Consider the following 27,388-nt stretch of genomic DNA (forward strand, 5'->3'; position numbering starts at 1 on the left):
GTCTGTTACTTTGAGAGAATAGTCTTTTACTGGTTTTACAGAATTTGGCAGGCTGAGTTTGAGAAGATGTTTAGGATTAGGGATCAGGGTTGAACAAGGATGAGATGTTTTCTTGGAAGAAGTGAAATGCTTCACTGTACCTATGTTTATTTTTAGAGTGAAATTGCTTTATGACTGCCTAATGAGCTTAAAAGTTGACAAGGATTTAAGCTGTGTCTTGAAATACCCTGAACATTGAGAGATGGCACATTAGCTAGTCTGAAATACAACTGTCCAAGCCACTAGCAAACAATTTCACTGAGTATACTGTTTATCTGATTAGAATTGCTATCCCCCTAGTTAATATTCACAAAAAGCAAGATTTCTGTTTTCTTGTCCCAGACGAGTGTGAAAAAATATCAGGAGATATCCTGCCTTGCATTTTGAATTGTCAGGAGGAAAGGGAGACACTGCTGTGTTGTGATTGTTTTGCTGCTTTCCCATTGATCAACTAAATTGACAATCAGCTCCACTGTCCTGAGCAATGTGGTTTAGAATAACCAGAAATATGGGCTATTTACCAGCAAATAGCAATATCACTGAGTGTCAGTGCAGTTCAAAATGTGGTGTAACAGCAAATTTCCTGCAGGAAAAGGCCAATCATGCCTTCCTTTTACAATACAAATAATCCTCTGATGAGGTTATCATCTCTTCAAGACTCACAGAAAGGTCTAGGCTGTTTTCCAATTACATGCTGGGATACTGTCCATTTCCATTTCCTAGTGTTTTCAGCCATCCTAAAACTGAAAGCAAATGAAGAATCCCAAGGGGACCACCTTCTTTGGCAGCTGAAGATGAATCAGTGTGTCCAGCATGAACAGTCTTGTCCTATTTCCTTGTCTTTTTCCACCTTAGATCTAATAGAGATGGTGACATCTGGGTTGCTCGTAGCAGCAGCATTTCTGTGTGTGTGTGTGAATGTAACCATTCTGCATTTAAAAAGGAAAACAAAAACTTAAAGAACTGTTAAATCTGAATCAAATACCTGTTAAAACATGAAAATCACCATGTGCTTCTGATTGCCCACCACAAACTTGCCGAAAATTGTTTGTGTTTGTTTTCTCCATTGATATACCTTATTTGTTTGGCATCAGGCTGCTTTTTGCCACTGGATTTGTACTACTGTAAGAAAATGCAGAAATGAAATTTAAAGAAAGCTTCAAAGAAAGATAAAGGTTACTTTGAAAAATTGCCTCTAAAATTCAGCATGTAAGCAACCTTGACACAACTTGTCATGTATAAACTTCTGAGCAAGAAAGGTGGAGTATTTTGGATGCAAATAAATTATGGACATTTTGGGATAACTGAACTATAATCACTTTGTAAATCAGCAATCCTTAAAAGATCAGTCAAGTGTTGTGGTTTCTATTGGTACCATTCAACAAATGAAACATTTTATTTAATGGATAATGAAGAGAGGAGTGACTTGATAGTTTTTTTAACTCAGGTCATGAGATGAGATGGTCACTAAAGGTCTGAGTACTCTTGTTTGTTTTCTCAGTAGTACACTTTATTGAAGACTGTTGTCCATCATTAATTCTTCTTTATGATGCTGAAGGTAGGCTTGGTCCCATGCTCCTATAAGTCTTTAAAGGCTTCCACTATTTTCAGCAGCCTCTACTTGCTCTTTGTATCACCAGTAACACCCATTAACTGGCAAAGTGCCTCTGTGGGACTGAAGGTACTACTAAAGGTAAAAAAGGGACATGCAGGATTTGCAAGAATCAAAAATACCTTGCAGAACTTACCAGGAGCTTCTGCACTTACATACCTCAACTGCTTTCTTAAAATCTATTCATTGCCTTTTTTTAAAATGTCTTCTTTCCCTTAGGACTCTATTAAGTGGCTTCCCAAGTCTCCTAAACTGCACAGTGGCCATAACTGGAGCTCCCAGAGCTCTCGCTGGGCCTCATTGAAAGGGAGGGAAGGTTTTCCTGGTGGTAACCTGTACAAATTCAGCTCTGCCAATGGGAAATGGAGAGAAGGGAGGATCAGTCCTGAGCAAGAAGCAGAGGAACTCGAGGATCCTGATGATGTAAGTAGTCTTGAAATTGGGAGAGACAATGTGCATCTGTGAAGAGGCTGCAGCTGCTCACACTGCTGTGCAGCAGAGCACATTGGGTTTGTGGGACCTGCACTGCTTATACTCTCATGTCCTTGCTTGTGCAGAGGGTACAGAACTATGTTCAATGTTTTATTCCTTCACTTTGCTTGCAATTAATTCATCCAACCCTCAAGAGTACAGTTTGACCTGCAGGTTAAGATGGGTAACCTGAGCAGTGATGAGACATGTTTTGTACTTTCCTCCTGCTTGCATCCCCAGTCACCAAGCTCCCTCCATCTCTTTCAGGTAAGTGGGTTGCTGGCAGCACTTGGGGCTCAGCATCTCCCTAGGTCTGGATGCTAGAAAAGTGAGGTTGCAGTGCTCCTCCACTGCATGTTGATTTTGGGTGCTGCTCTTCCAGGATGCTGATGTCTGCGAGCCCCTGCCTGCTGTAATTTCTCCAGCCTGTGCCTGCCAGGTGCCTGTCTGTAACCTGTGCTGCAGCCTGCCTGGGAAAAGGAGGTGGTGATTGCACTCTTGCAGCCTTTCCCTTTCAGGGCATTGCTTGCCATTCTTCCTGATGTTAACTGGGAGATGAGGCAGGAGTGGGGGCTCCTGCTCCTCTTCCAGGACCTCTGCTTCCTTCCTAGCCCCTGTGAGTGCTGCTGGTGTGCCCCCTCCTCCAGCCTGCACTCCTGGCTCTTGCTCATGGCCTTCTTCCCTGGCACTCACAGCCCTGCAGACGTGTCCAGGTTAGTCAGCCTGGCACTGTAAAGAGAAATCTCTCTCAAGAGAAGAAAGGTAATGAATGCTTTATGCGAGTCAAAGCTAAGCAAATTCCCTTTTAAGTGAAAATGGGAAGCAATCATGCCTTTTATGCTTTCCCTGGGGTTGGCAATGCTTTTTTCCATCCTAACCAAAAAGAGATTGTGGGAAAGTGCCAATATAGATTGGAAAAATAAACTGTCCAGTGGGGTTCTGCACAGCTGTTCAAGGTAATACCACTGCTTTTTATTTTGGTATTAAACTTCCAGGCTTAGAAAAACACTTCTGGGGTTTATTTTTGGAGGTGTTGATGTATGTTTGCTGCATCGTTTTACTGCCAACAGAAGATAGAAGGATTTGGGCAATATGAAGATCTGATTTGATGTGAACCCATCAAATTAGGGAGCAAAAATCAACTAAATATAAGTAAAGCCTTGCTAAAATGTGAACAGAATTTGAGCATTGTGTCTGAATTTAATTTAACCCCTTGCCTGAAATAACTGATAGCTGGAAAACATCACTACATTTTGCAGTCAAAATTGTCTGAAGCTTTAATTGTTGGTGGATGTATTTTAATTGTGTATTTCTCTCTTCAAGCCCTTGTGGTTTAGCTAGGCATTGGGTGACATTGTGAGCTCCTCACTGCATCTCAGAGTAGGTTAACCCTAGGGCCAGGCTTCAGAGTAGACTTTAGTATGCATCACCTTTGAGGTTCCATTTCCAGAGGACTCCTAAATCATTGAAGTTTGCAGGTCTCCACTCACTGCCATTTGCAACTGAAGTCAACCCAATGACTGAAACAAAGTCTTGGATACATAGATGCAAGGTAGGGCTTGCCTTCCCTCTCACATGTATGCTCCCAAGAATGGAATGTGAGTTTTGAGGAACTCAAAGAAACATTTTATTTTCTGTATGGAAATATCTTTCCTTTGCCTTGTGTGTGTGGTTCCTTCCCCCAGAACAGTGGATTCAGTGCTACAGAGCTGCCAGAGGCTGCCCAAAATGGTCTTGTTCTCATGCTCTGCCATTTTCACAGGCCATTGCAGGATTTGTGCACATATGGATATGTGTGTGTTACCTGTACTTGTGTGTACCAGGGAATCTAGTGAAAGGATGTACAAAATCCCAGTCCTCTCCCTGTTCCCACAATTTCAACCCCAGCGTTGAAGGCAAAACATGCCCAGAGAAATAATGGTAAAAGAAATCTTTGTATGTTTGCTGTAAAGTTCCAGTTTTGTCTTCAGTGAAATAAATTCTATCATACAGCAGTGTGAGGGTGAGGAACGAGTCCATGTTAGCACGGGTGAGTTGTGTGTTTCAGATTCTCCTTGCTGTTGCTGTGTTTACCTTTTTTTATCTTTAACCCTCAGGAACCTATCTCCAAGTTTTCCGGCAGCCTTTTTGATAGCAACGAAAGCGTGCGAGATCAAAGAAATAGCAGAGCAACGCTCCAAGAAAAGCACAAGTTGGCCATGAAGGGGAAGGCTCTTCCAGGATCTAACAGCAGGGTGCAGCCACCCGTGTCAGCAGCTGGCAGCTTCCCCAGCCAGGGCGGCCGCGCCGCCGAGGAGCCGCGCACGCTGGATGTGCCGCAGCCCCCGCTGAAGGTCTGGAGCTGCTGCTGCTGCTGCTGGGGGTCTGCACGTCTCTGGGGCACTCCCTGTGTCTGTGGGGCACTCCCTGTGTCTGTGGGGCACTCCTGTGTCTGTGGGGCACTCCCTGTGTCTGTGGGGCACCCCCTGTGTCTGTGGGGCACCCCCTGTGTCTGTGGGGCACCCCCTGTGTCTGTGGGGCACCCCCTGTGTCTGTGGGGCACTCCCTGTGTCTGTGGGGCACTCCCTGTGTCTGTGGGGCACTCCTGTGTCTCCCTGTGGGGCACTCCTTGTGTCTCCCTGTGGGGCACTCCTGTAGTCCCCCTGTGGGGCACTGCCTGTGTCTCTGGGGCACTCCTTGTGTCTCTGGGGCACTCCTGTGTCTCCCTGTGGGGCACTCCTGTGTCTCCCTGTGGGGCACTCCTCTTGGGTGAGGCATTTTATAAAAGATGCAAAGAAGGGGGGACATTTGTCACGATCCGTCCTAGTGAATGGATGATGTGATGGTTCATAGGAGTGATCTCAGGGTGCAAAAAACCGGCACGGTACAAGGGGGTTTGCAGTGATAATCAAAACAAATGCACCTTTATTGAATGACCACAGCAAAATGCAATAGAGGGATTAAGGGAGAGAAAAAGATAGAGAGAAGAGAGAGAGGGGGGGATATAGCTACCAACATAGAGGCAAAGTCCTTTGGTCCAGTCCAGTCGAGGATCCGCCTGTTACGCTGGGGAGATCTCAAAATCTCTAGCTAACTCAGAGGTTTTTATATTGAAAATTGTGAGGGAGGGGGGGGGAACATATACAGCAAGGAATAGATGTAACAGGTAGTCTATGTTCTCAGCAGCAAACGAGAGCCATTGTTTTTGTGGTCCAGTGGTCACAACCTGCAGGCAAACATCTCTCTTTGGTCAGCTTGCCTCCCCCACACACCTCCCCCGGCTTGGGGGTTTCAGTCCCAGTCCTTGGAAGGAGGAGAGGGGCCTTTTCACATGGGAGTTTCATGTCTCAGTCCTTGATGGAGAGGCTTCTTACATCTCAGTCTGTCTGTCAAGGTGGTTGTAAAACAGGTGAGGGTCTTCTGTGGGAGACCACCCAAAACTCAGCAGAAGTCCAGCCAGGCTGAGAGGTGGGACAGCTTCCAAAGCCATTGTTGCAAAAAAAGGGCACAGTGCCCCTTCTTCTTCTCAATGTAGCATACAGCAAACACACCTGTGAAAACACTAACTTAACACTGTCCTTTCAGGTCTCAGGGCCTTTGGTGTGTGACTTTCTCCTTCAGAGCCAGAGATTCTAGACAGGGGGGTCTTCTCTTCAGTGGTGCCCCAATGACAATCGTGAGGCAGAATGAGGGAAAATTCGGACGGACTCTCACAACATTGCATGGCAGATGTCATGAGGCTTACCTTAAAGAGAGTAAGGTCATTGTAATTGCTCCCCATGGCTTAGATGGAAAAAGAATTTCCCATTTAAAAACCCCAACAAAGCCCACTTTCCTTGTAGCCATGCACCTCACTTCATGTATCCAGCATTAGTACTTTGAGGCCAAATCAGAGGTACGTGCAGGTGGGCACTGAGCTGAGTGCAGTTCATTCAGTCCATGGTTTCACAGCAATGGTGGTAAGTCTTGCATGTGCCGGTGTTGAAGTGTAGCACCATTTTTCACAGGGCTGGGCTCTTCAGGAGCATGTCTGCTGGTGTTCAGAGTGGGAGGTAGTGTTTCAATGCTCACATAATTAAGAGGCAATATTTTTGATTAATCAGGTCACTTATCCATTATAATTCTTTTCCAGGTTACCATTACTGTGTGCAGTCAAATGGGGAGCCTTGGTATTAGCATTGCTGGTGGAAAGGGCTCATCGTCATGTAAAGAAAGTGATGAGGTGCATTTCATTTTTAAAAATTTGTCTAGTGGTTGTTAGGAATAGACAGATGAGTAGTTCCTTGAGTTGTTGTGTTTTGTTGTTTGCTTTCTGAAATTGTCCTTCCTGTAACATTTCCATCTTTCTAAAGCTAACAAGGGTTAACAGAGGTCGCTTATTTCCCAGAGCAGGATCTGGCTTTACATTTTGATGGGAAACTCCAGAAGGGATGATTTGGGAGCGATACCCAAATGTAAACCAATGATTTTGCAAAGACAACCTGATGGCTGAAATATTCTCATTTTCTGCCTCAGTTTGGGGTCACTCACTCCCTTGGCAATCTACATGCCTCTCCCATCTCATTTGCTCATTCCCAGGAGCTAACTTGGTTTGAGAGAAATATTTCACACATCTTCTCACTGATTTATCTTTTAAATAAATCTTTGTTTTCCAGTCTGTTCCCCATGGCACAGTGTAAACAATTACTGACTTTTGTTCATTGTTGTATGTGTCTGCCATGGAGGCTTTTTTTTTTGTCTTGATAATGTGCTAAGTCATCTAGTTTTTAATTTTATGGAGGCAACAAAACAATAAGTCTTGAAAATTAATTACTTCCCATTTGCTTTTTATATCAGTGGGAGAACAATGGGAGAAACTGTCACTTCTGAAACCTGTGTTTTGTGTTACCAGGGGATCCTGATTGCACGGCTGCCAAAAGATGCTCCACCAGACTTGGCTGGTGTACAAGCAGGAGACAGAGTGGCTGAGGTAGATGGGTTGTTTGTCACTGTGGAGTGTGTTCTCTTGTTGTTGTCTTTTAATCAAACCACTTAGAGTTGAGGAACTTGACATCCATATCTAGGCCGGCCTTAGCTTTTTAGATGCTTGCCATTATGAAGAAATTATAATAACATTAAATTGTTGTATTCCTTCTTATTGTGTTCTAGTTGTCAGATCTTTATGTTCAAAGTGCTTAACAAAATATTTTAAATGAATGATATACAAAGGAAAATAATGGTCTTAAGTGGTTATGTAAGTATAAATTAAGTATTTGATCCAAGAAGCTTTCTTGTGAGTGGTATTAGATTTACTAGATGAGTTCATTACAGTTGCAACAAAGAAATATAAGCTAGATGAGCTTGTTTCCCCAAGGTAATTTTTGGTGGGAAGAGAACAGCTCAAAATAAGTCCCCTGATGGAGGCTTGCAGTGCCAGGGGATAAATGTGCCCCTCGGGCTGCTCCACCTCAAGCCTCATCTTTCCTAGCACAAGCCACATTCTTGAGCTTCAGAATTTCCCAAGAACAATGGGGAAAAATGGCCACATACAATTTTGTGTTACATACTTTTGATGTACTCTTTGGTTTCTACCTGCTGAGAATGGTGGAGTAGGAAGAGAACCTCTACAGAATTACTTTGAAGTGTAACTGTCCCATATCTCTTTCAGCTCTTGTTCTCTTAAACTGTCATTTATACTTGGTTATATTAATAGTTTTTGCTCCAGCATGGTCCATGTTGAATTAAGGTGGGATAGAGCAAGCAATATTATCTGTCTGTTAAATTGTCAGGAATAATGATACAATCTGTATTAGCCAAAGACTTTAATGATAAATTAATCTAATAATTTTGTAAAATTATGCTATAGAGTTATTAATAGAAGGTGGTGTTCCATAATAGTAAATATTGTAATAGTTTGACAGTTCTTAAAAGGTCAGCTGTAGATAAAAATCTGTATAATTTTGCATTTTTTCTTTAATGAAAGGTATTGTAACAAATGGGAGAGAATGTAAATAATTATCTACATATCTCACATTATCAGATGATTAGGGAAAAAACCACAGGAATTTTAGTTACTGTACCTTTACTTTCTGAGCAGAGCTTCTGATCAATTTAGTATCTTAAAAATCAACCCCATTGCTCAGGTTCCTCCATGAGGCTATCATTAAATATTTATTTTGGGGACTATTTGGAATATACTAGGTGTTAATGTCTGTTCACTTAATCAATAGTGAAATAAGTGAAAAAGAAGAAATTTCCCTTCCATCCTGTTCTGCCCTGCTGTTATTGTACAAATAGTTAGAATTTCTCCATCTCCCACAAGATGGCAGAATCATTCATCTGTTTAAAGAATATAGAAAACAACTCTCTGCTTTTTTTGTGTGTGTGTGTGACAAGAAGGAATTAATGGGGTGTGCTATAGAAATACTGCTGTTTTTACACAGGACTAATCTGTGTACAAATAACAAGCATTTTTCTCTGCACACTGTGTTACAACTTCTTATTCTTGAACTGGTAATTTCAATAGTTCAAATATAAAATTCACCAAAAATGGGAAACAGCAGGAATTGCAATTTTATTTGCTTTTGTTGTACAACCACATGTAGCAATAGGGCCAGGTGTTTGTATACTAACTTGAGAGGGAGGGAGCTCCTCTTCTTAAACAGCATTCAGAATAAAAATATGTTCCTGGTGTTTTCTTTTAAAGGCAACCTTTGTTTCAGAGCCTGCTGCCCTTAATGCTGCTCCCTCTGAAGCTTCCCCCAAGGGCAGCCCCTCCCCGACAGTCAACCATGTCATAACAGTAAGTAGGATGCCCCCAGCAAATAACAAATCTCTCTTACCTAAGAAATTTGTGTTGTCTTAATGTTTGTGTTGTCTTTATATTAATGGTAGTAAAGACTGGCACAGAGCTCAACACATGTCAAAGATCAGAGACCCTAGCAAGGATTTAGGTGGCTGTCACTGCAGCTGGCACATGGCTTCTGGAGGAGCTCAGCTCCTGGGCGAGCCCCCAGCTTCTGAAGCACTCTGGTGTGGGGACTCCAGGGTGGCGTCCATTCCCCCCAGTTTGAGTCATCGTTCTGCTGTCTGGACTCTGTCTCCAGCTAATGCAAGGAGCAGCATTTCCAGGGTCCCTCTTTTAGGAGGGAGAGGGTGAACTGCTACTTGGAGGTGGTGACCATTTTCCTCTTCTGACTGGAGGAGGAACTTGTGTCACAGGCTAAGACATGCCTGTATTTTAGGTGACTGGTGAGAGAAAGCTTACTGCCCATGTCACAGAAGGCAACAGCTGGGCCTGCAGAAATCCACTTTTTTGAACTTCTCTAGCAAGTTCAACTCTCTGAAGACCTGCCCTTATCTTGGTCATCTATGGGCACCACTGATGAAACTATGGCTTCACTAGGAAGATAGAATAAGATCAAGGTATCTGAATAATTAAGGTCAAAAAGCATCTTACTTGTGTGGAGCTTGAAGTACCAGGAAGCAACAACTGTTTCTCCTACAGCAAATGCCAGAGGAATGCTTTGTTTGATTCCTCTTCTTTCACTCTTTGTTTAAATCTTTCTCCTTGAATACCATTCACAACCCAGCTAATCACAAAAAATGAAAGTATGTATATTATATAAAAGACTATAATCAAAGACCATATCAGTTTTTGTAAACCATTTAGATAAGTAAAGTGATTTGTTAGTTGACTGAAAAAGTGAGCACATGGATCATTCAACTGTTTTCTCTGGTTTCCTGTGTGAGTCATTGTCACTGTCAAACTGTGTTTGACATGTTGAGCTACAGCTTTTGTCCATGAAATAGACTAAGAAAGGCTTTCCCTTCTATTAGTTGCTTAAAGAAACTTATTTTGAGGCCTCTGGCCTCCAACATCATCTTGTAGATCATCATTTAGGCCAGTTTTATTTTCCAGCTTAAAACACTTTCATCAATTTTCATCAGTTTTACCTGGTAGCTATTTCTTAGTCTTTATCAGCATTGCAGGAAGCATGAGGCTTCCTGTTAGAGGAGTCACTGTTGGAAGGGTTTATTCACACATTGGCAGTGGCCTGGATCTGTTGCAGTTGTCTCTGACTTGTAGTATTTTCATCCAAAACAGAGAAATTACTGTATTTTTATGTTGTATGCCTCCCTTTAAAGTTCTTCAGGTGTAATGGGGGGAGGAGGCAGATTAGACTGAGATACTTAGAGCAGAGTACTCAGAGGGAGTAAACTGGCAAAATATGTTCTGAGTGTCAAAAGTGCAAGTTCTTTTGTGAAGAAACATTTGTATTTCTGGTTTTGTTTCTTTTTTGAAATCAAAATATTTGTGCTGTAGCAAATTATACATTTTATTGCCTGTAACCTGGAGCAGCATTCATCAATTTTAGGGATTATGGGCTTGTGGGGAGTATCCTGCTGACTTGGGACTGTTCAATTTCTCATCTGTTCTCACTTTGAAGTCCCTCTTATTTCTCAGTAACTGAAGGAAATCCTATTATCTGAAAAATGTTTGGAGCCTGGCTTCTCATGGAGGACTTGCTTTGCATGTTCAGATAAGCAGGTGGCAGTAGGACCTTAATGCAGAATCTTCTTCTGTGCTAGGAATATAGGAAGGTTCATTTCCTTTGTGTTTCTGATCAGGTTTCAATAGAAGATGGTTGTGTCTACATCAGGGGAGGGAAGGATCGAAGCATAATGGCAGAGAAACCAGAGACTCCTATTAGTATTCTGCAAAAACTGAATATGTGCCAGATGGTGTCATCCTTCTTCTCCCTCTCTTCCATGTCATCATCCTGCCTTCCAGCAGATACTGTCTTCATCTGTTTATTTAATTTTAATAAACATCCTCTTTGCATATGCTCTCTGTGATAATATTTGTCTCATTCTTGTAGCCACAGCCCAGCCCATCTCTGAGCCAGCTGCTCTGGCATTACAGCAGGCAGTGCTGCTGCCAGGTTCAGGTTTCCTCTCTGTTTTCCCAGACCAGGCTTGGTTGCTCTAACTGCTTCTAAAAGGCTCATGTAATTGTTAACTCATCCAGCCAAACTCAATTTCAAACCCTTTGTGTCAGCTTTGGGATTTCATGACAGTGTGAATGACCAGTAATTAATTGGACAAACTAAATGTTCTTTCACAGTGAGTCATTGTTTTGCAAAGGAAAAATGAGAATCTTCCTTGGTTTTAATTATAATTGAGTATTTTGCTGACATGTAGATAGAGGGCTCAGAACTTTAATTACAAGTAGATAGTTTTTACGTACAGTATTTTATAGACTTGCCTCAGTTATGCTAATCACACCGCAAAATTATGAAAATGCATTTTACTTTTTTTAATATATATATATAAATACAAATATTTGAATTGAAACTAAACAAAAAAAAAATCAGGGATATAAACAAATGCCCATACTGACTTTAACAGAAGGAACTTTAACTTGGATTCTGGAGTCTTCATTTCCAGTTTTGTTATTGTTTCATATCCATCCTCTCAAACTTAGAACTAACTCTTCACAATCTTTCTCCATTATAAATATTTTCATTCAACCTCTGACTGAAATTCCCAGAGGATTTTGTCTGACTGAATGGAGAGTGTTGACAGGTTTCAGCATTTTCTATAATTTCATAATATGCATCATCATGCCATCTTTGACTCATTTTTGGGGCTATTAACATAATAAGGATATCAGGTAGATTGTAATTAATATCAAGTATTCAAGATATTTCAATCTAGTATTTAACTTAAATTGTTAGCATATTATTTGATTTAATTTTATGCCATTGCCCTGGGAATTTTCTCAATTATATTTTTTCATTTAGTTCACCAGGGGTACAAGTGTCACTGATCCTGGCATTTTCAAGGGAGGTTAAAGTAAGAATTACCAATTAAAAGTGATTGTGTGGATAAATAAATAAATAAATAAATAAAAGGTGAAGCTTACAGAACTGAAAAAAATCTGAAGAGCTTCTTTAGAAGGCTAAAAAAGCCAATTTTTTTGGCTGCTCTGTTAAAAATCCAGAGATACCAAATGTTCCTAAATCTGCTGAGAAAACAGACAAGTGTACCGGAACCTGTAACATGTATCAAAATGAAATCCTCTTGTGCCTGCAGAAGGTGCATAAGCAGGTACACCATCTCCCACAGCATGCAGGTCTTCTGCCTTTGTCTCATATTGTTCACGTCCAAGTTGTGAGAAATCTTACATGGATGAGAATCCCAGCAGATCTACCTGCTTCATTTCCAGCTGATAGACTTTCCAAGAAAAAAAACCTTGATCCACTTACATTAGTTAAAAATCTTCAAAATCTAATTATCAAGCTTTCTTTATTCATCTGAACATGTTCTAAACATATCAGAAAACTGAAATCATACAGCATAAAATAAAACTTTTGTTTCTTTAATCATTGTCTTACTTTGTTGAATTTTAAAAGCAAAGCTAGTGGAGTACTCAGGTCAGAGAAGCAGTATAAAAGGAGACAACAAAAGTGAGATTCAGAATGTCCTTATCATGAACAAAGCCAGCTTTCTTCTTAAGCTTGTTTCAAACAGGAAAGACCTTGCTCACATCACATACAGTGTTTGACTAACCTATAGCACCATAAGATCTACTATTTCAAGTTTCTTATGAGGAACTGTTTTATCCCTTCTCCAAAACATTTTCATGACTCTTTTAATCTTACCAGGTAAGGGTGTTTGTGTTTTTATGTTATTCTTTTTTCTATTCTGACAAGCTAAGTTTGTTTAAGAAGTCAGGAATCTAACTCTCCCCTGCCTTGCATCTGGTGCAGGTTTACATGTGTTTCTGAAGAAGCCTGTGAGCCTTGTTGGGTGAGGGAACCTTAGTCATGCTGTGAGCTCTAGTGGAGTGTGAGCACCCATGTGCCATGGGATTGCCTCCTCCATTTCATCTCCTAGTTTGCTTCTGCTTTTATCTAAGCAACTGAGTATTTCTGAGTCATGATGAAAGATGGAACATAAAAGGTGTGTGTTGTAGACACCGTGTTTGTATCCATAGTGTCGTGGTTAGGAACTTATTTTGTGAATTTGAAATTAAGTTCCTGCTCCCAACAAATGCTTCTGTTTGCACAGTGTATCTTTTTCCTCTCTTCCTTTTAAGTAGTTTTCTCACACACTCAGTCAAAACTGACTCATTTCAAACTTTAAGTTCTTGGATTTTGCAAAGCTTGTAATTAACAATGCTACATAGGAAAAATCTTTTAAAAAGACAGAACATTAATTGATCTTTTCAAGTTACCATATTAAAATATGTCCAAGTTAGAGAAAATCTACAAAGCGAGCACATCATGTGGTAGACAATATGAGCACTACAGACAATATAAGCAAAAACATACAAAAGACAGACTCAAGCAAGGCACCTTGAACTGTGCTGTAGGATAGCAGATTATTTGAGAATAAAAGAGGGTAAGTATTTAAAGAACTACACAAATAATAAACAATGTCCTCCCTGGTGAAAAGCATCCTCGTGAACTCTGGGAGTGATGCAGGGGAAGAGACTGCACTGAGTTCCTGCAGGCTTCCAACAGCCACTGCCTTCCACAGGGGTGATGAGTTTTCTTCAAAAAAATCAAAGGATTGGCAACTTGGACTTGCTTATGGGGGCAGTGCCTTTTAAGTCTCCTGATGTGGTCAGAGCAATGCATTTTCTTTGATGTTTTCATGGTGTCAGGCCATAAATGATTACACACTTACATGAAGGCACTTACATAAAAATCTGTAAGTCAGGTTCCAGTGTCAGGGAAGTCACTATCCAGTGGCACATTAGAAGATGAAAGAAATGGACCAAGGACAATTTTTCATACGCAATTTGAATCATATAAAAGCCTTTTGTGCTTGACAGCATTGCAGATATGACATGATGAGAATTGATCTTCCATTTTTGTTTGACACAGCTCCATTTTCTTGCCTTGTGCATTGCCCTTGGGAGGCGCTTGGCAGAGAGCAAGAACAGAAAAGAGCTTTGCTCTAAATGTGACATGACCAAATGTTGTATACACTGCATGCTGGGAGACAGATGAAACATGCAAGATGTTCTCTTGCTATTCCAAGAAGTAGAGAAAATACTCAGTTTTAAAACTGGGCTATAAAATACATCACACAGAGGAAATTTCCATAGACTCATAGAGTGGTTTGGGTCAGAATGTACCTTTAAAGGCCATCTTGTACCCTAGTTGTAGTGACCAGGGACATCTTCCACTAGAACAGGTTGCTCAGAGCCCTGTCCAACCTGTTCTTGAATATTTCCAGGAATGGGGAATCCACATGTGTCTGAGCAACCTGTTCCAGTGTTTTACTGCCTGTCTGGTTCATTGACTTCCAGGAAATCATACTGAGCTGAATTAGATTTTGAAATTAATCACTGTGCACAGTGTGGGAACAGCAACAGGGAAGAGAGATGGGCTGGTGGGGCAGCCCCTGCTCAGGCCCTCACCAGGCTGCTGCACACAAAACTGAGGCAGCACTTGCAGAAGCATGGTGCCAAATGCCAAGTGCTTGAGAGTGCTGCGGCTGCTCCAAGGGCAAGGATGGACTGAATTATGTGGTGCCCTCTCCCAGCCCCAAGCAACAAAGGTGTTGTCATGAGCTGGTTGCTCCCTGAGTGCAGCAGCACAGGTCACACACATTTCCTTGTGCAGAGGTCTTCTGTAGCCAGGTGTAATGAGGTGCTTCATCCATGCTTTGCATCTCACCAAAGATTTATCTTCCCCAGAGTGTAGGAGAGGTTTATACCTCTCTCTCCATCCGACTACACAATTTCTGGGGTTTGGCCAGAGGTCAAACACAGCAGTAAAACAGCAGTAAAATAACATTGTAAAGTGCTGGGAAAAAGGGATGCAGCCAGGGATTTCTACAACCAGGAGAGCTGAGGGTGCACCATAAAACACAAGCTTATTGAAACGTCCCTGATACGCTATGAAAAAGGAGCTGTGTTGAGCGCCTGGACGGGGTTTCCAGGCTCCTGTGTTTCCATACCCACAGCTGGCCATCAGCTGGTTTGTGTCCCCTTGGCCCTGCCCCAGCTGTGCCCTGGCTGCTGTGCCCGCTCCCGCCCAGAGGTGGGGTTGCTTGTGAGTAATTGACTCCCAGGGAGATAACTGGATCTCTTTCTCTCTCTTTGACTTGTATTTCCTTGTTTCTTTTCGGGTAGAAGGTTGTTTTTTTTTTTCTATTGCTGCTGACATCAGTTAAGAACACCATCAGATGCTGCTTTGTTGTGAACTGTGCAGCTCAGATCTGCCCTTTCTCTGCTGTTCTGTTGGATGCATTTTTGCAACCGCTTTTAAAAATTTTTATTTAAAAGTCCAGCTGTGAAATATTTTTTAGGCATGAGTAAATGCCCTACTTTACTAAATTATATTTAGACAGTTTCTTTTGTGAATACAGTCACTATCAAATGTGATCTTTTGCATCTAGCAAAGGACTGTTTTCATTGTTTAGTGAGAAGTCTAAATTTCCTGTTCAGGTCTAAAAAACTACTTCCACCCCAAGCGATGACAAATCAGGTAAAACTAAGTATGAAATCATAACATTATTCATTCCTGCACATGCTGTCAACTGTGTTGATAATTTTGTTTTCCCCAGTTAAGGGTACCATCCTTAGCACTGGAGTCACTGCAGATCAGCTGTAAAGTCAAATTTTAAAAATATGCATTATTTAAATACAAATTTCAATATGAGCAGAGCTAGGCAGACATTCCTATTACAGGTATTTTCTAGTTGGGGAATATTTTCTTTTAAAATTTACCTGTTTGAACTAGGTAAAGTTGAAAGTATGTCTGGTTTTCTTGCTAAAAAAGGTCAATCCAAATTCTTTGTTCTTGCCCTTATTCCATCAAACTTTGGCCTTTCATGTGTCATTTCACCTTCTGATTTGTAGCCTCTGTCCCCAGCAGCTGGCCTTGCTGCCAGCTGTGATTTGCCCTGTCACTGCCGGCTGTGCCTTTGATGAGAAGCTTGGGCTGTAGCTGTGACTGTTGCCTTGAGAACTTCCCTCTCTGGCTAATGCTGGAGTATGGATCTGTGGCCTGGGAGGGGCCAGGGGAAGGGAAAGGCTTATAAAAGAAAAACAAGATGATGGGGTTTGTTCTGTTCAGTTTTAGTTTAGAAAAAATTATAAAAAGACATAATGAACCATCTTTTATGGACTGTTCTGCAATGTTTTGGACAGACATTTTGGCTAGAAGTAGGCAAGGAAAGCATATGTGTGCATCTGGAAGTTAAAAATTATTGGATGTTAACCTGTTGGCAAGACATCACATTTATCATGCTTTATTTTAAAAACTGCTTTCAAGCATCATAGCTAGTTGTGGGATTGTTCCTATCCTGAATTTTTGCAGCCAACACTGCAGCTGAATTGCCCCATGTTGTTTAGATGGCTTTATTTTGCTTCTTCCTGCAGAGGACCAGGCGTGCACAGGCGGCCCCCTGTCTGTGCTCCAGCTGAAGGACTCTGAGTTTCAATGTAGGATGTTAATCCTATTAAATGAGAGTGTCTGAAATAATTTGATTTTTAGTTATGTGTGATTCAAACAAAATTGGATTTTTTTTAGTGTAGAAAGTCTTAGTGGTTATGTTAGAAAAGTGACACAAACAAGGTGATGGAAGAAGTTTCCACAGAGAGCTCACTGGTTTTGCTACAGGACATGTCCATTTTGAAGTTTACTTTTTAGGTACTGAAAATGTAATTTTGGGGAAAAATGGAAAAATAGTAACTTGTTTCAAGTAATTAATGATGCATTTTTCTGAAAAAGTATTCTATGTATTTTGACAATTTGAGATTGAATAGTAGTTCCAATATTATTTAAATAATGATATTTAAAGCATGATGATGGAAAGTGAGTAGAAGGACTTTGCAATTTCAACAGAAGAATTTTAAACAAGTTCAAACACTGCTGAGTAACCACCAGTGGAGAAAACAATGGAATAACAGGAAATCTTGATAGTTTGTCCTCCTACACTGGCATAGATTTTTTTCTGCAGAATTATCTACAGAAGATGGAAGTTTCACACCTTCCCACATGCCTTATACAAGCAACTCAGGTGCCTGTACTGGAAGGGTTTTCCATTGCCATCCTAAATGTCTCTGTGTTGCCCTGTCTGTAATGGGCAGTGGAAATAGTTTGCTTCCTCTTTGCTGTGCCATTTTTTCACATAGGAAATCTGTTCTGTCTTCCCTGAATCATGCTGCCCAGGAAATGTACATTCAAATACAAATAGTAAAGAAAAGTCCAAGAGCAAATTTAATAGGGTAATGCTGAGGTCAGTGAAAATAAGCAGGGAAATAAGAAAGCGAAGGTAAAATCCCTCTGGGACTCTGGGAAGAGAAGCACTGGGTTTGAGAAAAGGATATAACAAAATATAATGCAAGTTTAGAGTGGTTCAGTTTTGTTAGTTTCATTTGTTTGTGGTTTGTTTTGTTGTTGTTGTTGTGGTTATTTTGTTTTGTTTTAACAAAACTGAAAGAGTAAAGGAAGCTGATAAAGCTGATATTGTGATATTCCTGGAGCTTGGGTGAATGTGAAGGCAGTGATAGAGTCCTGGGCTCTTAGGGGATGGTTAGGTGCAGATGGTTAGGCCACTGTGGTTAGAAATGTGATGTGTGCTGCTTACATCCATTTTGAGTTGGTTTTGCTTTATAGAGGAGCTTGATTTGATACCTCTGCTGCAAGGAGAGAGGGACTAGAGGCCTGAGCCTCTTTTCACTGAATTAGACCTTGTACAAATGCATGCTCTGTTACTTAGTTGCATTTGGAATTGCATAACTGGCACCATCCTCAGCTGAGAGTTGTTTTTTCATTGGTCCCTATGATTCAGATTTGAGGAAATGGGCTCCTCAGCATCCCATCAGGGAGAGAGGCACAGAGGAGGATGCCTGGCTGCAGGACAAGGAGCAGCCATGGTTTAGGGACAGTAGTGGCACAGGTTCACAGGGGGTTTCAGAGGGACAGTGGGCAGGGGGGTGTGCAGAAAGCAGAGGGGCAGAGATGCAGCTGCACGGGGACCAGGACATTTGATTTGTTAGAAAGACTCACCAGACTGTCTCCAAATCAGCAAGAGTCAGTGTCTGTGTGAGCTTTCACCTGCCTGGAGAGGGCACAGAGGGGCTGCTGTAGATCACACCTGAGCCCACTCTTCTCTTGGGAGTGCAGGTTTGCAGCCTCTGCAGCACTTCAGGGCTGAGACACTGCTCAGCCTCTGCTGTACAAAACTGGTTGTTCATTTAGTGCTGCTTCCTCTTTACCTGCAGCAACATGAAACACTAGATGTAAGACTTCCCCAACACCATGTGTTTTGTGGAGCAGTTAACACAATCACCTCAGAAATGTTGAAGGAGCACTTTTCATCAATTAAATTGATTTTATAATTTTCAGACCTAGTTCCATCATAATATTTGAAAGACAGTATGCAAGCAGTCATGAAATGTTTGAATAAAATCTCTTTTAGAGAATTAGTTTCAGTTCTTTGGAAACTGGGTAGTAGGAACCATGCTGAAAAAGAGTACTTAAAAAACTGACATTCAAAATGGCTAGGTCTTTTCTTCAAAATGACAAATAGGTACAGGTGACTCTGCATTGCTAATGAGAGACATGTCAGTCATGGGGAGGTGTGCACATATCTATTTTTGAGCAGCACGGTACACAAAGAAAGGTCTTCCCTGAGCTTTGAACTGACAGCTCAATGAAATGCAAAGCATGGTCCTGGATATGACTGTGGGTAACTGGGAGCACAGACCTCTGCAGTAGTTCTTGAGCTGTCAGAATTTCATTATGGACCCAGCAAACCACGTGTATGTATAGATGTGCATTTGCTGCATTGCAAAGCAGCTGGCTGCTGGCTGTTGTTAAGCAAGAAGCATATTTCAGCAAAGATCAGAACTATCCAGAGCAAGGAAAGCTTATAAATTATGTCATATGTGCATGACAAAAGCACATCTTTCCAGGACTTGTAGCTTTGCCAGTGCTTAGGATCTATATAGGTTATTTAAAGCTTCTGGAAAGGTGCCCTTCTTAGTTTAAACAGAAGAAGGGGGGGGGGGGGGAAAGGTACATAATTGGGTGCTCAGTACACCAGGATATACACTAGATTTATACATGGTTTTAAAATCAGCTTGCACCTATCAGGGGTGAGATTCAGCTCTGGACTGACAGCTGCAGTTTGGTGTCTGTGTGTAGTGTGCTGTGAGCTGAGGGGAGTTGGACCTAATGTCAGAGGAGCCTGGGGAATAATTCATTTCATTTCAATGCAGAAACCTCCTGGCTGAATGTGCAACACCACAAGGCATCAATATGCTGGTGTCATTTCCTAAATCAAATAATGTACAGACAGGAAATAATAGATAAACAATTGAATTGTGTGATGTCAACATTAAATGTTCTCATGAAGAGAAGCAGCTGATAAGTCAGAAGATCTAACTTTCCTGCAAATTTTCATACTGCTAGTAAGATGGCCACTTTATTTATTAAACATTCATTCTCTTACCTGTTTGTTAGAGATATTGCCTCACCCTTATATGTTTTCATTACATGTTAAACCTTTTTTGGAAAGCAGTAAAAAGGAGGATGATTTTGTGCACCAGAGTGAAATTTGTAATAATCGATTCATTGATAAAAACAATTACTGATACATTATATGACTATATGACAATTACTGCTACATTATATGACTGACACTGGGTTTTTTTTTTCCTCAGTTACAGCATTTAAATTAATTTTAAAACATTGCAATATGATTCTCAAAGAATACAAAGTTCTTGTCCAAAAAAAAATATGAATCAAATCCATGTATGCATATTTTACTGACAAATTTAAGCATTTATGTTTTCTCTTAATGTTTCCCTTAAATATGTTTAGTCAGTAAAGAAGCTGAAATATGCAATTTTTTAAAGATCAAGAATTGATTTGATTTATGGCTCTTAATTAATCCTTTATTGCTTTCAGGGGGATGAATTGAATGAATGATGAAATTAAATTAATTTTGTATATTTACTTGTCTTTATTTTTAAAAAAGTATCTTAATCTTTTTTTCACCTAGAGGAGGTTTTTTAAAAGATTAGCTAATGAGAGGAAAAGGCAATTTATCCTAATTTTGCTTTATCAGTGGCTTTTTGACATAAAACAAAAAATGAAAGGCAGACCAAGGGCAATCATCCTTTATTGGAAGTGGTAAAAAACAGAGAAAAAGGATAAGCAAAAGTCTGAGGTACTTAATGATTTCTTTGCCTCAGTCTTTAATAGCAAGACCAGTTGTTCTCTGGGTGCCAGTCCCCTAACCTGTAACACAAGGATAGGGAGTAGAATTAAAGCCCCTTAATCCAAGGGAAATATCCAACACCTGCTAGACAACACAAGTTAGACACACACAGAGCTCTGTGGAGAATCCAGCCAGGGGTACTGAGAGAGCTGGTGAAGTGCTCACCAAGCCCCTTTCACCATCTCCTGGCAGTCCTGGCTAACTGGGCAGGTCCCAGCTGACTGGAGGTTGGCAAATGAGATTCCCATCTAGAAGAGGGGCTGGAGGGAGCATCCAGGAAACTTCAACTTAACTGACCTAATCTTCTATGACAAAGTGACCCACTTAGATTTTGTCTACCTAGAATTTAGTAAAGGCTTTGCCTTAATTTCCCAGAGCATTCTCCTGGAGAACCTGGAGCTGATGGTTTGGACAGGGACACTGTTGCTGGGTTAAAACTGGCTGGATGGCCAGGCCCAGAGGATGGTGATGAATGGTGCTACATTCAGCTGGTGGCTGGTCACTGATGGTGTTTCCCAGGACTCAGTACTGGGCCAGTCCTCTTTAGTATCTTTATCAATGATCTGGATGAGAGCACTGAGTGCACCATCAGCCAGTTTGCTGGTGACACCAGGCTTGGTGGGAGTGTTGACCTGCTGGAGGGCAGGAAGGCTCTGCAGAGGGATTTGGACAGGCTGGATTGATGGTCCAAGCCAGTTGTGTGAGTTCAATGAGGCCAAGTGTCAGGTTCTGCCCTTCAGTCACAACAGCCCCATGCAGAGCTACAGGCTGGATGCAGAGTGGAAAAGGACCTGGGAGTGCTGGACTTCAGCTGGCTGATCATGAGCCAGTGTGAGCCCAGGTGGCCAGGAAGGGCAATGGCATCCTGGCCTGTATCAGCAGGAGCAGGGCAGGGATTGTCCCCCTGTACTCAGCACTGCTGGGGCCACACCTCAAATCCTGTGTGCAGTTCTGGGCCCCTCACTGTGAGCAAGACATTGAGGGGCTGGAGTGAGTCCAGGGAAGGGCAGTGGAGCTGGTGGAGGGTCTGGAGCACAAGGGCCGTGAGGAGCAGCTGAGGGAGCTGGGGGTGTTTATCCTGGAGAAGAAGAAGCTCAGAGGAGACGTGAGCTTCTTCTTCTGTCTACCATTGCCTGAAAGGAGATTGTAAAAAGGTGGGGTTTGGTCTCTTCTGCCATGTAACAAGTGACAGGGCAAGAGGAAATGCTCTGAAGTTGTGCCAGGGTAGGTTTATACAGGATATTAGAAAAAAAGTCTCTACAGAAAGGGTGTTCAAGCATCAGAACACATTGCCCAGGGAAGTGGCTGAGTCACCACCCCTGGACATGTAATTGTGGCACTTAGGGACATGGTTTAGTGGTGGACTTGGCAGTGCTGGGTTAGTAGTTGGACTTGATGATGTTAAATGTCTTTTCCAACCTAAACAATTCTATGATTCTCTATGCTGTTGGACCTCTCACATATTGTTTTCTCATCACTTGTTTCCCCTGTCCCTTTAAAATATTCCTATTAAACGCATCCCTGCTCTTGATCTGATTCTTTTCTCTGAAATCTTTCCCATCTTGCTGAAGATACCTCGGATAATCCTCACACGCCCGTCCACTTCTGATGAAGATGCCGACCAGCTGCCCCCCGACCCTGAGGACTTTGAGCCCGAGGAGCCTGACAGCACAGAAGGCCATGCCTATTCAGACTGTCTGAGCAGTGCTTTCTATCCTCCCTAATAAAGTACTTTTCTGGCAGGAGTTCATGGGTGGTTTTCTTTCCCGTTGTTTGATGACATTTAATGTAGTACTTGAACCGCTATGCCTTATTTATAGTGAAAACCATGACATGGAGGATGGATTTGGGAGGAGAACCCTGCTTGTATTTCTTTGCCTTGAACTTCCTTCAGCAAGAACTTATGAACCTGGAATGCACTGGGTCAAGTTTTGTGAATGTCACCACGTGTTTCAGTAGCCACTTGTAAAGGTACCCTGCAGCACCTAAATGTAATGGAGAAAAATGCAAGTGATTTTTATTCAGAAGGTACTTTACCCATTTGGAAACACACTGAAAACAATTGTATAGTTGGATGGGATTTTTAAAATCTTGTGTCCATGATTTGTCTAAACAGCTCATCCTTCTATCTCTCCCCAGGTTCCTTTGATTTGTCCCTTTTAATGTCATTTTCTATGAGGATTTAAAAAAAAAATATGTCTTTAAATAGTCCTGTTTTTTTTTTTTTTTTTACCCACTGAGAAATGTTATCTGTGTTGGAATTCTGTATCTCATTCTATTGTAATAAAGAACAGTTTCTCCAGTTATATCAGTAATGTGAATGTATATCAGATTTGAAAAGGACCTGTAAGTTGTATTTCATTAGATCCACATGCAGGAGGCACCTTATGCAACTATGTACCTGATATGAAGTGAGAAGCAATTTCTTATGCATGAGGAACTGCCTGAAACTTCTTTTTTTTCCCCTGACTTGCATATAAGCAGAACACTTAATTTGCCTTACTGCAGTATGCCTGTGTTTCATGTATAGATATGTATGTGAGGAAAGCATTTAAGAGCAAATTGTTCTGTACAACACTTTTCAATCCTTTAATTCTCTTCACTGCTATTCAGTGCATTGGTTTCTAATGCATTTTAAGCTGTTTAAGGGAACTGTTTGGGACTGTTCTTTTTTGGGGGTTCCATGGTGCTGCCTTAACTCAGAGGTGGGGTCTGGCCCTGCTAGACTTGAATGCGATGACTTTCTTTTCATGTACATTAAGTGTGCATTTATGGTTTTTATGATGTTTATACAGTTTATTTTCCTGTAAATGTAATATAACACAACCTGACCTGGTAAATGCTCATATTTTATTCACATTCTTGAGAAAGATTTCTCAGATGACCATTCATAACTTCAATGAATGCTGGTAGCTGGCTTTTACAGAATTAGAAAGTTTCCAGGAGGGTATGGCTGTCACAAAGAGAACAATATCTCCTACTAACAAAAGGGATATTTTATTTTGAAGAGATGGATTTGTGCTAGCAGTATGATATCAAGTCAATGGCATCCAGTTAGGTTTTTTATTATCTTGTACATCTGCATTTTAATTGATGATAGCAATAGGAATATTAAGCTAACTTCATTCATTTGCAAAATGAACATTATCTTAGAATCTCCTATGACTGTAATATTAAAGACTGTATAATGTGCGTAAGCATAGGCTTAAATGATATTGATAAATGAAATGTTATTTAAAATATTTGTTTCCCATCTCTTTTCTTCCTCCAAAATATACAGGGTTCTTCCACTATGACCTAATGTTTGATCAATGCACGTTGTAAAAATATCAAACTCAGAACCCACAAATGCTTTGGCCCTCTAGCTAGTAATGCACAATTTACTATACTTTATTGTGTCTCACTAGACTGCAAAAAAACCCACAAACCCTCAGCTGTTATAAATCAGCCTTAGATTGCAGAACAAGTTGTAGTCAAAAGCTAGTAAAAATAAGAGTTCTGTTGAGAACTTGGTATTTTCTTCCTTTTTACCTCCCATGCAGAAGTGTTTGTTTTAGATTTTCCATTAGATCTTGGAAATCAAAACAGTTGCTATCAAAATTACAAGCTTTTAACCAAATGCTGTCGCCATTCAGGTAAGTTTTAAACACTGAGATTTTTATCTGTCCTTCTTCACTGATTTTCAAAGCAAATTTCATACTGCAGTGTTGAAAATTTTCCTGTGAGTATAAACTTATGGTGGTAACATTTTGTAGAGCTGCATGTCTCTGTGGACATGCAGCTCTACAAAATATATCAATCAAAGCCTATGCTTATTCAAGCTTTCATTAAAAACAACCAAAAAACAGTGGCAGTTAATTATGTTTTGCTTTTGCTCTGCCAAAGAGGGGCAGAGGTAAAGGTCAGAAGCTGGTGTCCTTATCAGCACTGAGTAAAGTCTCTTGAGGTTTGGCTGTTTGATAAGAATGGGCAGAGACAGAAGGTGGAGAGGCTCAATGGGAGTTGGTCTTTAATGACAGCTCATATCCTGTGTCCTCATTTCCTGCTGGCCTGGGAGGTCACTAGAAAAAGTTACTGCCTGGCTATGGACTAGTTGTTTTCTGTGGGGAATGGGCTCCTCCTCATTCTCAGCTGCCACATCATTTAAAGATAGCTATGAAGGTATATAATGATTTAGTAGTGTTTTTCATTAGCCTAATCTCATTATTTTTGCATCCATCGTTGTGGGGGAAGGCATGGCAGTACCAATCAATATGGGAGGGAAGATTTTTCTTTGTGCAGCTAATCTATTGATGTATATTTTTCAGCCCAGGATAATTTGGTTTGCTGGGATTTAGCAGTAATATTTAGGGACATCATGTATATAGCTGAAACAATGGATATCTGACAGAAGTCTGTTGTTCCATTCCTGTCTGTACTCCTGGAGGACAGTAGATGTAGGACCTGCCAGCACAAGGATAGTCCACTTTAAAACAATTAACTTAAAAGACCTGCAAAGAGAGGAATGCAAGTACAGGATTGCCATTCCAATCCTGGAAGAATGCTTCCTAGGATTGCCATGTCAGAAAAGGACCTGAGCTCTTGGAATCAATTTACTGTAATGTTGAAATAATCTTCCTTGTTTTCATCCTCAATCATAAGCAAACTTATCTCTTTGGAGAATATTTGTCAAGGAGCCTTCAGCTCCCTGTCCATGACATGTAGGACTCTGCTTCCTCACACACAAGGCAGGGACTTGTGGTGCCTGTGCTGTTTTCCTTTTCCACACCTGCTGTCTCCTGCTCTGTGAGTGTTTGCAGAGCCAGCAGGGTGGACCAGGGAGTGACAGCAGCAGCTGTTGGGTTCTGTGGCAGGAATGTGGACCCATCTCTCCTAAGGATCAGCTTCCCACCCTTGGCTCCTGGCTGCCTGGAAGGTAAGCCTGCTTCTTATGCTGTCTCTGTAGCCCTGTCATGCTCTTGGTTTCTGCAGGGATCCTGCCATGGAATACCAGCTCGAAATGCTGCTGGGGTTCTGTGATTCCAGGCGTGTGCATGTGACCTTGGATGCATGTGACCTTGGATGCATGTGACCTGGGCTGGCACAGGGAATGCTTGCTGGTGGGGCAGGATGGGGCTGAGAAAAGGGTGAGCACCAGAAATAACCTGGGAAGCTCAGCTTCTGCTGGACTGGCACTTAGAGAGGCACTGCTGAGTTTGGTGCTTGTTGTTACTTTCAACTCTTTGATTGAAGTGTGGGACAGAAATGCTCTCCACCTTAGAAATCACTGTGAGAGTAATTTCTGTATTAATCTTAGGGTTTTTAACTGGTAAATGTGACTTAAGTAGATGGTTTTCAACCGAGTATGGTCTCATTGACCACATCAGGGGCAGAATTCATACTTCTGTTGAATTTTTATGATGTGTCTGATGCTGATTAAATAAAAGCTACAGGCTTAGGAGAGCAGAAGTGCAGATGTGTGATGTGTGGTGCAGCCACTGGCTGGCAGCCCTGGGCTACTGCTGAGCCAGGCTGAAAATGAAAATGTGCAAATTTAAAGAAGTGCAGGAGCCACAAGAGTGAAAACGCAGCTGAGTGTGACACACAAACTTCATGATTGCATCACAAGCATTCACTTGCTTCCTTCTCCAGGAACAGCAGATCAAATGAGCACAGAAAACACATCTGTTTAAGTGCCTTATTTACAAAATAGTGTTATTTGGGATATTCAGCACTTGGATCTTACAAGAAAGCCCACAGCCCTCTCCTCCATCAGCTTCTTCTCTTGGCCTCTTGTTGTTTCTCTTCTCATGCTCTGAGAAGAGAAACAGGTGTCAAGAGATGAATAACTGTAATAAAAAGAAGCAATTGGAAATAGCACAGTAATTTAGGCAATGTCTAGAACATGCTTTTTACTTAGCACCTGTTTGCCCTGTTTCCCCTTGTGAAATAAAACAGGAAATATACAGTTACTAACAGTGTCTCAGGAAGTTCTTGGAGTAGAATAACCATTATTTCTCTGTAGGAATAAGAAATGTACTCTCATTATTGTATAAAACCATGGTCTTTCCTCAGGTTTGGTGAGGAAATGCCATGCTGAGCAAGGTGTGGTGGATAATAAGGTGATGTCAGCTTTTCTATGCTATCTCTAGGGTCCTTATATAATAGCATTCAGGCTACAGAAGAGCTCTGCATCCACTGTTTCCTGGGCTCCTTGATTTTAGTGTGAGGGCATGAAGTTTGGTGTCATATTCCTTGTATTCATAGCCTTTTTTTCATGTTCCCATCTCCAATGCAGTTTGCTCCAAGTGCCTTGCAGTTGCACGGGCAGCGGCATGATGCATCCAGAATATGAATTTCCATTCATGAGAAGTGGAGATTCTCAAGTGAATGCTTTAGATGGTGTTACAAGAATGTTAATGGGAAACCTACTTGTGAAATGACATACTCTCATCACTATCTTATGTTAAAATTATTGAGTATAGTTCACACCATAATTAATTCCTTGTGCCTTTCTGTAGCGATTGTTTTCGATATCAAAGGGTGTGCTGACACATGAAAACAGTATTGGACCATGCAAGTAAAGACTATAAACATATTTGAATATTAAGTTCTTGGGTAGTTAGGATGAGTGCTAAGTTACATGCTACATAAACACCAGATAAAAATCTGCCATTGCTTGCCTGTATACCTCTCAAGTCCTGCATTGCTGGTTTCTTGCACCACTGAGAGCTGCTCTCTTACCAACATGGATATCTGTTCCCCAGCCCAAGGAGGAGGTGCCTCCCCTGGAAGATGCTGTTTGCAAGCCTGCTGACATCCAGGGTGTCCCAGCTACCAGAGGGACAGGGCTGGGAGGGCGCCGAGCCACGCAGCTGAACGTGCCCACCTGAGGTGCTCCTGTCCTAGTCTGTCAGTTAAAACCATTGCAAATGGACTTCATTGCAAATGAAGAATTAGGGGACTGGAGGGGCTTCAGGTTCTTCACCTGCACTGCAGGAATGGTCAGTATTGTAAGCAGCAGTGTAGTGCAAGCTGCTGTTTGGAGCCCACTGAAGACCTCCTTTGAGGTCT

At 41.5% G+C, this 27,388-nt stretch overlaps 1 protein-coding gene across 1 annotated transcript; it reads left to right on the forward strand.

Annotated features, from left to right (window-relative positions):
• Positions 1-1,588: 1,588 nt before the first annotated feature.
• Positions 1,589-23,503, forward strand: LOC139603234 (protein scribble homolog). The gene is made up of 7 exons (XM_071454283.1): positions 1,589-1,597; positions 1,871-2,074; positions 4,219-4,455; positions 6,234-6,323; positions 6,993-7,070; positions 8,787-8,882; positions 21,907-23,503. Exons 1-7 carry the CDS (start codon positions 1,589-1,591, stop codon positions 22,057-22,059), a joined length of 867 nt encoding a protein of 288 aa, XP_071310384.1. The 3' UTR covers positions 22,060-23,503.
• The last annotated feature ends 3,885 nt before the right edge of the window (positions 23,504-27,388 follow it).

Source organism: Agelaius tricolor, unplaced genomic scaffold, assembly GCF_023055355.1.
Source record: "Agelaius tricolor isolate 1412-34295 unplaced genomic scaffold, bAgeTri1.0.p SCAF_1, whole genome shotgun sequence".
NCBI classification, from domain to species: domain Eukaryota; kingdom Metazoa; phylum Chordata; class Aves; order Passeriformes; family Icteridae; genus Agelaius; species Agelaius tricolor.

Coding starts and splice junctions, on each gene's coding strand:
- LOC139603234 (XM_071454283.1), top strand. Junction 4,456..6,233: donor TGCCGCAGCCCCCGCTGAAG/GTCTGGAGCTGC, acceptor ATTCTTTTCCAG/GTTACCATTACTGTGTGCAG. Junction 6,324..6,992: donor CATGTAAAGAAAGTGATGAG/GTGCATTTCATT, acceptor TTGTGTTACCAG/GGGATCCTGATTGCACGGCT.